Source organism: Anomaloglossus baeobatrachus, chromosome 3 (genome assembly GCF_048569485.1).
Source record: "Anomaloglossus baeobatrachus isolate aAnoBae1 chromosome 3, aAnoBae1.hap1, whole genome shotgun sequence".
NCBI lineage: Eukaryota > Metazoa > Chordata > Amphibia > Anura > Aromobatidae > Anomaloglossus > Anomaloglossus baeobatrachus.
The window spans coordinates 309924306-309937359 of NC_134355.1; the positions used below are offsets into that span (position 1 = coordinate 309924306).

General features: G+C 51.7%; 1 protein-coding gene across 2 annotated transcripts in view; it reads left to right on the forward strand.

Annotated features, from left to right (window-relative positions):
- The window catches only part of CEP85L (centrosomal protein 85L), a 312459-nt gene that overhangs the window by 91931 nt on the left and 207474 nt on the right, over window positions 1-13054 (forward strand). The window contains exon 1 of one of the 2 annotated variants that reach the window (XM_075340016.1): window positions 9908-10212. The exons of the other annotated variant lie outside the window; for it this stretch is intronic. Within the exon in view, the coding sequence (XP_075196131.1) occupies window positions 10158-10212 (55 nt within the window). The 5' untranslated portion in view covers window positions 9908-10157. Of the gene's footprint in view, window positions 1-9907; window positions 10213-13054 lie in introns of those variants that run through there. 2 annotated transcript variants of the gene reach the window in all.

Below are 13054 nucleotides of genomic sequence, written 5' to 3' on the forward strand. Positions count from 1 at the left end.
GATGAGTTGGCGGGTCGTGACGTGCCCTCCACCCTAGATGCCCTGATTGCCCTAGCCACTCGAGTGGACATCCGTTTTCAGGAGCGCTCCAAAGAGCAGTATCGTGAGAGACGTGCAGTACGGCACTCCCCTCCTCCACAGAAGTCCTCTGTGCCTCAGTCATCAACAGCTGGGATTCCTGTACACGAGCCCATGCAGGTTGACCGAGTACGACAGTCTGAACAACGTCGAGCAGAGCGGCTCGCTAAAGGCCTCTGTTTTTACTGCGGAGAGGGCACACATCTCTTACGCTCCTGTCCGGAAAGGCCGGGAAACTCCAAAGCCTAGGGTTGGTAGGAGAGGCCACCCTAGGTGCTGGGACTCTCTCAGACCCGGTTATGTGGACGGTACAAGTGTCAACGGGAGAGACGCGCTTCACGGCTGAGGCATACCTCGACTCCGGAGCAGCAGGCAATTTTATCCAGCAGGCCACGGTGGACAAGTACCAACTGCCTGTTACTCCACTTGATAAGCCTCTAGTGATTGCCTCGGTTGATGGGAGACCCCTCTCTGATACCATCTCCTGGATCACCAAGCCGGTGGAATTGCGTATTGGTGCTCTGCACACCGAGAACATCGCCCTCTACGTCCTTCCACACATGTCCCATCAAATTCTGCTGGGACTTCCTTGGTTGCGGACACACGAACCATCCGTCAGCTGGGGTACTGGCGAAATCACTCGTTGGGGCTCTGCCTGTCATGAGAGATGTCTAAAGTCCCTACAACCAATCCCACGTCCTCCGGTTCCCGAGAACCTACCGGAACTGCCCTCGGCCTATTGGTCCTTCGCGGACGTTTTTGACAAGAAGGAGTCTGAGGTGCTTCCGCCACACCGTCCCTACGATTGCGCCATCGACCTGCTCCCAGGAACAACACCACCTCGAGGACGGATATATCCGTTGTCTCCAGCCGAAACCAGGGCCATGTCCACTTACATCACGGAGAGCCTGGCAAAGGGATTCATCCGGAGATCCTCCTCCCCTGCGGGAGCAGGCTTCTTCTTCGTTAAGAAGAAAGAGGGCGACCTACGCCCATGTATTGACTACCGGGGCTTGAATCAGATCACCATAAAGAACAAGTACCCCCTACCGCTCATCCCTGAATTGTTCGACCGGCTCAGAGGAGCCCGTGTGTTCACCAAACTGGATCTTCGGGGTGCCTACAACCTAGTTCGTATCCGCTCTGGGGACGAATGGAAGACCGCGTTTAATACTCGCGATGGGCACTATGAATACTGCGTGATGCCCTTCGGTCTGTGTAACGCTCCTGCCGTATTCCAAGAACTGGTGAACGACATTTTCCGGGACCTCCTCTACCTCTGTGTAGTAGTTTATCTGGATGACATCCTTGTCTTCTCTCCGGACCTCCAGACCCACAGAGAGAACGTAAAGCTGGTTCTACAAAGACTGAGAGAGAATCGTCTCTACGCCAAATATGAGAAGTGCGTCTTTGAGCAGTCTTCTCTCCCTTTCCTGGGATACATCATCTCGGGTACTGGGCTGCAGATGGATCCTAAGAAGGTCTCCTCCATTCTCAACTGGCCTCCCCCTTCTGGACTGAAGGCAATCCAACGGTTCCTGGGATTCGCCAACTACTACCGCCAGTTTATCCCTCACTTCTCCGCCCTGACTGCTCCTCTCTCCGCTTTGACCAAAAAGGAGGCTAATCCAAAGGACTGGTCACCTGCGGCCGACGCCGCGTTTTGCTCTTTGAAGCGAGCCTTCGCCTCCTCTCCTGCACTCCACCGACCGGAATTAAACCGCCAGTTCACCTTGGAGGTGGACGCCTCCTCCTCAGGAGCCGGAGCAGTGCTCATGCAAAAATCCTCCTCCGGGAAGATGGTGACTTGCGGTTTCTTTTCTAAGAGCTTCTCAGCACCTGAACGTAATTACACCATCGGTGACCGAGAATTATTGGCGGTCAAACTGGCTCTGGAGGAGTGGCGCTACCTCCTGGAAGGAGCAGTGTACCCCGTGATTATCTACACGGACCACAAGAACCTGGAATACCTGCGGTCCGCTCAGCGCCTGAACCCACGGCAAGCCAGGTGGTCCCTATTCTTTGCCAGGTTTGACTTCCAGCTCCACTTCCGACCCGCGGACAAGAATGTACGCGCTGATGCCTTGTCTAGGTCTTTCATGCCCATGGAGCAGGAGGAAGAGACTACTCAACCTATTATCTCTCCTAGCAAGATTGTTCCGGTGGCTCCTGTCACTCTGGCCCAGATACCACCCGGGAAGACCTATGTCTCGGAGACCGACAGGCTAAAAGTGCTACACTGGGGTCATGCCTCGAAAACAGCCGGCCATGCAGGCCAGAAGAGAACATGGGGTGCGATTGTACGCCATTACTGGTGGCCATCCCTTCGCACGGACGTCGCTGCTTATGTCTCTGCCTGCTCCTCTTGTGCCAGGAACAAGACGCCCAAACACCTGCCCTATGGCCGTCTTCTGCCTCTACCGATACCCTCAGTTCCGTGGCAACACATAGCAATGGACTTTATTACGGATCTGCCATTGTCATCCGGACACACAGTCATATGGGTCGTGGTGGACCGGTTCTCTAAAATGGCCCATTTCATTCCTATGGCTGGACTGCCCTCTGCTCAAGAACTCGCGGACGCCTATATTCAACACATCTTCCGCTTGCATGGCTTTCCTTTACACATCGTATCAGACAGAGGAACTCAGTTCACCTCCCGCTTCTGGAGGGCTCTCTGTAAACATCTGGGAGTGACTCTGGACTTTTCTTCCGCATACCATCCTCAGTCTAATGGCCAGGTAGAGAGGGTCAATCAAATCTTGACCTCTTTTCTACGTCACTATGTTAACGCCCATCACGACGACTGGTCCGCTCTTCTACCTTGGGCTGAATTCTCTCACAACCACCACATCAGTGAGTCGTCCTCCAGCTCTCCCTTCCATGTTGTATACGGACTTCAGCCTTCCATCCCATTGCCTGTATCCCCCTCTTCGGATGTCCCTGCTGCAGATACAGTAGCCCGTGACTTTGCAAACATTTGGGACTCTGTCAAAGCGTCCCTTGGGCGTGCTTCCCTGCGGATGAAAAGACACGCAGACAAGAAACGTCTGGACCCTCCGTGTTTCTCTCCTGGAGACCTCGTCTGGCTTGCTTCCCAGTACGTCCGCCTGAAGATACCATCATACAAGCTGGGTCCTCGCTACATTGGGCCGTTTAAAGTCCTCAACAAGATCAATGAGGTCTCCTACAAGCTACAGCTCCCGGCCACGATGAGGATACCCAACTCATTCCACGTCTCCCTGCTCAAGCCGGTTGTCCTTGGTCCCTTCTCCGCTGCTGCCAGTCCGGCTCCTCCACCTATTGCCGAGGACGACATCTATGCGGTAAGGGATATCGTGGCCATGAAGACCGTACGAGGTCGGCAGTTCTTCCTGGTGGACTGGGAAGGGTATGGTCCTGAGGATAGATCCTGGGAGCCCAGGGAGAACGTGGGCACTCCTCTTATCCGTGCCTTCATGTCCCGGTTGCGGGGTGGGGGGCGTGGGGGAGGGGGTACTGTCACGCTCCCCGGGTCCTCATCCCCGCTCCCCGGCTCACCTGCCACGCTCCCCGCTCTCCAGCCTCCGGATCCCGTCCGTCCCAGGCCCCCTGGTCCCCGATCCCGGCGCCCGACGGCTTCCCAGGACCTGGTCGGCTCCCCTGCGTCCTCCTCTCAGCCTCCTTCCCTGGCTTCTGGCACCCGGGCGGCGCGCATGCGCATTAGGGCGCGCGCGCGGTCACTGACCCTTTCTTAAAGGGCCAGCGTCCATTAACAGGAAATGAGGTTGAACAGGTACAGGGTATAAAGGGGGTCATTGTCCAAGGGGGCGGGGCCTGATCTTCGTGTTCCCTGAGCTAGGAGTCAGGTCTCCTGGTGTTTATGTCTCTGTACTCACCTATATCTCTTTGTAGAGCCGTGCCTGCCTCGCCATCCAGTCTGCCGTATCTTGAACCCCGCACGCTGTCCGTCTGCCATCTGACAGTCCGCACCATCTCGGATCCCTGCGGTGACCCGTCATCTCGCTCCAGAGGTTCCGGACCCCGCCTGATATCATCTCGGCTTCCGAACCTGAGCTACGTCACCAGGACCACCATCTGTGACTCCGTGGTCCCAGGGACTCCTCCGCTGCCTTCACTTGCACGGACTGTTCTGCTGCCCATCAGTGCTTCAGCTGCCGGACTCCCTACTACCATCTTAGAGTTCGGTCCAGTGGATCCACCTCCTGGGTCTGCCCGACCGCCCGGCCGTGACAGTGGGCTATGAGGGAGCCATTATACTTTATGGAGGGCTATTTGAAGGCCATTATACTGTATTACTGTATGCAAGCAATTATACAGTGTGAAGGTTTGAGTGGAGTCCATCATACTGTGCAGAAGGCTTTGTGGGGGCCATTATATTATTTGGAGGGCTAGTGAGAGCCTTTATAGTCTCTATACAGTGTGCAGTGGAGGATATTATACTGTATATAGGTCCATTATACAGCATGGATGGTTGTGTAGGGGTCACAGTTATTATTATTATTCTTATTATTATTATTATTATTATTATTTATTTATAGAGCACCATTAATTCCATGGTGCTGTACATGAGAAGGGTTTGCATACAGAATACATATACAAGTTACAATAGACAGACTAGTACAGATGGAAGAGGGCCCTGCCCTTGCGGGCTTACATTCTATACAGGGGTGGGATTCAGCCGGTTCTGTCCGGTTCGGGAGAACCGGTTATTAAAATAGTAGCCGGTTCCCTGAACCGGCAAGAAACAGCTTTGGCGATCCGGTTCCTCCCTATATTCATTTGTGTTAGTGTCTCTTTAAGACTCTAACACAAATGAATCCCCGCACCTCCGCGCCGCACTTCCGGGTTCAGTGGAGCCTGTCTGCTCCCTGACACGGCGTGCAGTGACGCGCTGACGCTGCAGAGAGGTCACGGCAGTGTGAGGAGGTAGCTCCTCCTCCTGCCGTCTGAGTGCCGCGGAGGATGGAAGACACAGGAGAGGCTGCCGGTGCATTGAGCAGGTAAGCGCTCAGTGAGCCCGAAGATGCAGGGAGAGGAGCCGCATAACATGGCAGCTATATGAGGAGAGGGGCCACATAAGATGGGAGTTATATGAGGAAAGGAGACCACATAAGATGGGAGCTCTATGGGGAGAGGGGCCACATAAGTTGGGAGCTATATGGGGAAAGGAGACCACATAAGATGGGAGCTATATGGGGAGAGGGGCCACATAAGATGGGAGCTATATGGGGAAAGGAGACCATATAATATGGGAGCTATATGTGGCTATGTGGGGAGAGGAGGCTATATAAGATGGGAGCTACATGTGGCTATATGGGGAGAGGCCACATAAGATGGCAGCTATATGGGGAAAGGAGACCACATAAGATGGCAGCTATATGGGGAGAGGAGCCACATAAGATGGGAGCTATATGGGAAAAGGAGCCATATGGGACATGATCTGCAGGGGGAAAGAGGCCATAAAGCTATGGGATCTACAGGGGGAAAGAGGGCATGATGGGATGGGATCTGCATGGGGAAATGGGCCATAATGGGATGGGATCTGCAGGGGGAAAGGGGCCATAATGGGATGGGATCTGCAGGGGGAAAGGGGCCATAATGGGATGGGATCTGCGGGGGGAAAGGGGCCATAATAGGATGGGATCTGCAGGGGGAAAGGGGCCATAATGGGATGGGATCTTTAGGGGGAAAGAGGCCATAAAGCTATGGGATCTACAGGGGGAAAGAGGCCATGATGGGATGGGATCTGCATGGGGAAATGGGCCATAATGGGATGGGATCTGCAGGGGGAAAGGGGCCATAATGGGATGGGATCTGCGGGGGGAAAGGGGCCATAATAGGATGGGATCTGCAGGGGGAAAGGGGCCATAATGGGATGGGATCTTCAGGGGGAAAGAGGCCATAATGGGATGGGATCTGCAGGGGAAAGAGGCCATAAAGCTATGGGATCTGCAGGGGGAAAGAGGCCATAATGGGATGGGATCTGCAAGGGGAAAGAGGCCATAATTGGATGGGATCTGCACGGGGAAAGAGGCCATAATGGGATGGGATCTGCACGGGGAAAGAGGCCATAATGGGATTGGATCTGCAGCGGAAAAGAGGCCATAAAGCTATGGGATCTTCAGGGAAAAAGAGGCCATAATGGGATGGGATCTGTAGGGGGAAAGAGGCCATAATGGAATGGAATCTGTAGGGGGAAAGAGGCCATAATGGGATGGGATCTGCTTGGGAAAGAGGCAATAATGGGATGGGATCTGTAGGGGGAAAGAGGCCATAATGGGATGGGATCTGTAGGGTGAAAGAGGCCATAATGGGATGGGATCTGCAAGGGGAAAGGGGCCATAATGGGATGGGATCTGCTGCGGAAAGAGGCCATAATGGGATGGGATCTGCAGTGGGAAAGCGGCCATAAAGCTATGGGATCTGCAGGAGGAAAAAGGCCATAATGGGATGGGATCTGCAGGGGGAAAGAGGCCATAATGGGATGGGATCTGCAAGGGGAAAGGGGCCATAATGGGATGGGATCTGCAGGGGGAAAGGGGCCATAATGGGATGGGATCTGCAGGGGGAAAGAGGCCATAATGGGATGGGATCTGCAGGGGGAAAGAGACCATAATGGGATGGGATCTGCAGGGGGAAAGAGACCATAATGGGATGGGATCTGCAGGGGGAAAGAGGCCATAAACCTATGGGATCTGCAGGGGGAAAGAGGCCATAAACCTATGGGATCTGCAGGGGGAAAGAGCCCTTGATTGGATGTGATCTGCAGGGGGAAAGAGGCCATAATGGGATGGGATCTGCAGAGCGAAAGAGGCCATAAAGCTATGGGATCTGCAGGGGGAAAGAGGCCATAAAGCTATGGAATCTGCAGGGGGAAAGGGGCCATAATGGGATGGGATCTGCAGGGGGAAAGGGGCCATAATGGGATGGGATCTGCGGGGGGAAAGGGGCCATAATAGGATGGGATCTGCAGGGGGAAAGGGGCCATAATGGGATGGGATCTTCAGGGGGAAAGAGGCCATAATGGGATGGGATCTGCAGGGGAAAGAGGCCATAAAGCTATGGGATCTGCAGGGGGAAAGAGGCCATAATGGGATGGGATCTGCAAGGGGAAAGAGGCCATAATTGGATGGGATCTGCACGGGGAAAGAGGCCATAATGGGATGGGATCTGCACGGGGAAAGAGGCCATAATGGGATTGGATCTGCAGCGGAAAAGAGGCCATAAAGCTATGGGATCTTCAGGGAAAAAGAGGCCATAATGGGATGGGATCTGTAGGGGGAAAGAGGCCATAATGGAATGGAATCTGTAGGGGGAAAGAGGCCATAATGGGATGGGATCTGCTTGGGAAAGAGGCAATAATGGGATGGGATCTGTAGGGGGAAAGAGGCCATAATGGGATGGGATCTGTAGGGTGAAAGAGGCCATAATGGGATGGGATCTGCAAGGGGAAAGGGGCCATAATGGGATGGGATCTGCTGCGGAAAGAGGCCATAATGGGATGGGATCTGCAGTGGGAAAGCGGCCATAAAGCTATGGGATCTGCAGGAGGAAAAAGGCCATAATGGGATGGGATCTGCAGGGGGAAAGAGGCCATAATGGGATGGGATCTGCAAGGGGAAAGGGGCCATAATGGGATGGGATCTGCAGGGGGAAAGGGGCCATAATGGGATGGGATCTGCAGGGGGAAAGAGGCCATAATGGGATGGGATCTGCAGGGGGAAAGAGACCATAATGGGATGGGATCTGCAGGGGGAAAGAGACCATAATGGGATGGGATCTGCAGGGGGAAAGAGGCCATAAACCTATGGGATCTGCAGGGGGAAAGAGGCCATAAACCTATGGGATCTGCAGGGGGAAAGAGCCCTTGATTGGATGTGATCTGCAGGGGGAAAGAGGCCATAATGGGATGGGATCTGCAGAGCGAAAGAGGCCATAAAGCTATGGGATCTGCAGGGGGAAAGAGGCCATAAAGCTATGGAATCTGCAGGGGGAAAGGGGCCATAATGGGATGGGATCTGCAGGGGGAAAGAGGCCATAAAGCTATGGGATCTGCAGGGGGAAAGAGGCGATAATGGGATGGGTTCTGCAGGGGGAAAGGGGCCATAACGGGATGGGATCTGCAGGGGAAAAGAGGCCATAATGGCATGGGATCTGCAGAGGGAAAGAGGCCATAATGGGACGGGATCTGCAGGGGGAAAGAGGCCATAAAGCTATGGGATCTGCAGAGGGAAAGAGGCCATAATGGGATGGGATCTGCAGGGGGAAAGAGGCCATAATAGGATGGGATCTGCAGGGGGAAAGAGGCCATAAAGCTATGGGATTTGCAGAGGGAAAGAGGCCATAATGGGATGGGATCTGCAGGGGGAAAGAGGCCATAATGGGATGGGATCTGTAGGGGGAAAGAGGCCATAATGGGATGGGATCTGTAGGGGGAAAGAGGCCATAATGGGATGGGATCTGTAGGGTGAAAGAGGCCATAATGGAATGGGATCTGCTGGGGAAAGAGGCCATAATGGGATAGGATCTGCAAGGGAAAGAGGCCATAATGGGATGGGATCTGCAGAGGAAAGAGGCCACATGGGATGGGATCTGCAGGGGGAAAGGAGCCACATGGGATGGGATCTGCAGGGGGAAAGGAGCCACATGGGATGGGATCTGCTGGGGAAAGGAGCCACATGGGATGGGATCTGTATGGGGAAGGTCGCCCATTCCACTTTTAGCAGGGCTCCTTTAGTAATAATTTTTAAAAACTGTAGAAAAACTAATACAAAAAGACTGACAGTGACTGGAACAACTGGTGCTGGACAGGAGAGTGACTGTAGAGGAGGGGAAGAAGGGGAAAGAGATTATGCTTTAAATTACTTGTATTTTTTGGTTGAGGAAAGTGCGTGTAAATGGGTGTGGCTAACAACATGGGTGTGGTTACAGAATGGGTGTGGTTTTCATCTGGGCGGGGTTTACAGAGAACCTGTTGTTAAAAACTTGAATCCCACCCCTGATTGTATAGGATTTTGGGGAAGAGACAGTAGGTGGGGTGTAGATTGGGTGGCAGCTCAGCACGGTGGTGAAGCAGTGAGGACATTGTAGATTATACAGTTGGAGATTACACTGTGTTGGGGGGGGGGGGGGTCACCATACTTTGGTGGGGTAGTTGAAGGGGGGATACAGTAGGGCCATCATACTGTGGGTGTGGAGGTATAATACAGTGTTTATAGGGCACTTTTGTTGGCATCAGATTTATGGGTGCAATGAAAGGGGAATCTAGGGGAGGAAATTACTTTGTGAAATATGTTTTTATGTGACTCAGCTAATAATGCATTAATTGTATTTTTTTTTTGGGGGGGGAGAGGGGGCCCAATTAGAAATTTTGCTATGGGCCCCATGATTTCTATGTACGCCTCTGCCACATAAATTTGGATTAAGGGGACAGAATATTGTTTGGGCTGCCATAGAATGCTTTTGAAGGACACTGCACAGCAACCTATGATCAGGGTGATAACAAAAAACAGTAGCTCATACTGATCAAATAATAGACAACATTCAGTTTAGTGTCCTCGTTCCTTCTTTTGAAATGGCTGATACCAGAAAACAACAGATGACACAGACATATCAGGTAGCGCTCGCCCTGCAGGCAGGAGATAAATCCTTTGTCGTGTGAGATTTCGGGGAGAGCACGTGACACGTACACAGTGATTACGGTAGTGAGACGCTGGAGAGGCGGAGCTCCCCCCGGCGGTGACTGCAGGCGCTGCAGCGCTCCGGAGGTGTCAGGCAGCCTGCGCTCCCAGCCCTCGCTCCTCCTCCTCCTCCTCCTCGTCGTCTTCTCGGATCTCCCACCCTCCGTGCACGTAATCCAGGCTGGACTCTGCCAGCATCCCGGCCCTGATCCCTCCGAGACCCCCTCGGATTTCACACAAAGCCCCGAAGTGAGAGGAGATGTCCGCTCCTGGCACACAACTAGGGGGATCGCAGCATTGGGAGGCGTGATCTGTGCACTCCGCTACACAGGCCGCTCCAATCTGTGCGATCACCGGCGATCGCTGCCTCTGACCTGCTTTACGCCCCCCGCAGGTATGTGGGGGAGGATGGTCTCGGATTACGGCTCTGGATTCAGCAGTTTCACTACAGGTAAGTGCTCTGGACAATGATCTGACCCCCACATGTGGCCCCCACATGTGCCCCGATACCAAGGATGCGCCCCGGTATAGATTACCGTTATATAACGCCATCACCCCTGCTGTATGCCTTCCTGTGTGGGCATGGTGGGCAGCAGACTGTGCCATGTGTCCTCAGGACTGCCAGCAACTACTGCCCAAAGCCCATTGTCTGTCTGTGTGTGTGTATACCTAGATAGTGTGTGGAAATATATATACATACCGCATATGTGAGTGTAGGTATATCTATGGATTTGTGTAGAAATATATTCATATTTGTGTGTACATAATATATAATATGTATGTAGCTGTGTATACTTATGTACATGTGTATATGTATACATACATGTGTGTCCATGTATGTGTACTTATATACGTGTGTGTATACATGTGTCCATTTATATGTAGGTGAGTGTGTACTTATATACGTGTGAGTGTGTATGTATACATGTGTGCCCATATATAGTGAGCGTGTATAGTTATATATGTGTATACACACACACACACACACGTCCATATATATTATATACGTGTGTGTGTGTGTGTGTGTGTGTATGTATATATATATATATATATATATATATATATATATATATATATATATATATATATATATATATATATACACACACATGTATGTTAGGTGAGCGTGTGTACCGTGATCCCACGTATATCAGATTATGGGGGGCCAGTAGGGCTCCTACTGATCCTCGGGCTCGATCCTGCTTATATAACGGAGTGATTGTCAGGCCCACAGCAGTGTGAGCTCTTCGGCTGTCACAGTAAACTTTCCAGAACGTCCGTCAGTCTGTACCATAGATAGGACTAGGTCATCCCCAGGGTTATCGCTTCTAGCCTTGTGGCTTCTGATGTGACGTTTTTCCACAGGAGGGTCCTCGCCACATAGGAAGTCGCCGGCCCCTCAGATCTGTACCCTGATGGCTCAATAATACTTTCCCCATGAGTCATGAGAGGAAGTAGAGTAGTAATCACTAACCAAGATCGTCCTTCTATTAACGTTACTTCTATAGAACGTTATCAGCTCTTAGAAACGTGGCCCATCCATCTGTCAATAATTCTCAATTCCCTTTAATTTCTTTACGTTTAGTAACTGATTGAATTTTCAGTTCCCTTTTATGCATCTTTCCATTTCCAATACGTCTGCTTCCAGTGAGGAGGTATGTTGGGTTAGGGCTGCACAATGCGGCCATAAGAAATGTGCTGGCTTCTGGCGGACTGGTCTCCACCTTTTCTACTGAATTCTCTGGGTGATGTGCCATAAAGGTAGAAGATGGAGATACAATTATTGGGGTATCTGAGCTCTCTGGGGATTAGCCCTGCTGTGGTATCTCATGGACACCGTCCAGCACTCAATGTGATTTTGCTTCCATTCTCTGACAGCAAGCAGAGGTCTAGATCATGGTAAAACACTAGAAATCTTTTGATGATTCAATACTGATTGATGTAAACTGCGAGAACCCTATTGTCAGTGACATAACAATAGCTGTCGGAGCAATCACTGATGATAGGGGCTATGAGTATGTGCTGCTGGTTGATGGCCGGTTGTCCTGTGTCGCTATAGATCCTAACATTTCATCATCAGAGAAGATAGCTCAGATAGTGATGCACATAAGACATCGCTGTGATCTGGGTGTCTACATATATAGTCACTGTAGGATCAGCGCAGACCCCATCTGTCCCGCTGCCTTCTGCCTATGCTTGGATGGACATTGACAATAGGCTGGGACTGATCTGTTGGTGGCCATCACCCTACAATCCTATTTAGCCCTAATTGAGTGATTGGCACTATCACAGGCGGCTTTGTGTGCTGCCAGCAGTTGTGGAGTTAATGTCGGCTAACGGCCCATTGTTCTCTCTAATGATGTTGGTGGAGGTTGTTCTGGGTCATGGTGACTTTTCCTGATATTGGTTGGTGAGATAGCGACACTTGAACTACAAAACCACTTGGAAATGTAGGATGGTTTGGTCCAGATTACAGCTCTGGCTGATGTCAAGGAATATGCTGCTAGACGTGCCGCTATGGGAAGGTGCCCCGCCTCACTGTGCCCCGCCACCCTGTGCCCCGCCTCACTGTGCCCCGCCTCACTGTGCCCCGCCACACTGGAGTAGTTTGGGAGAGACATAATGTCTGTGTAGTGATGAGTGAGCACTACTATTCTCTGGTACTTGTAACGATTAGTGATGAGTGAGCACTACCATGCTCGGGTACTCGTAATGAGCAGTCGGATGCTTGGACGGGCTTGACTCTTGTACCAAGTATGATGGAAGTCAATGGGGAACTTGAGCATTTATCTGGAAGGAAGATTTCCTGGAAAATACTTTGAATTCCCCATTGACTTCCATTATACTAGAGTTGAGCCCGTCCGAGTGTCTGACTGCTCTTTACGAGTATGGAGCATGGTAGTGCTCACTCATCACTAACCTTTACGAGTACCGAGCATGGTAGTGCTCACTCATCGCTAATCGTTACAAGTACCGAGCATAGTAGTGCTCACTCATTGCTAATCGTTACGAGTACCGAGCATGGTAGTGCTCACTCATTGCTAATCGTTACGAGTACCGAGCATGGTAGTGCTCGCTCATTGCTAATCGTTACGAGTACGGAGCATGGTAGTGCTCGCTCATCACTAACCGTTACGAGTACCGAGCATGGTAGTGCTCGCTCATCACTAATCGTTACAAGTACCGAGCATAGTAGTGCTCACTCATTGCTAATCGTTACAAGTACCGAGCATAGTAGTGCTCACTCATTGCTAATCGTTACGAGTACCGAGCATGGTAGTGCTCACTCATTG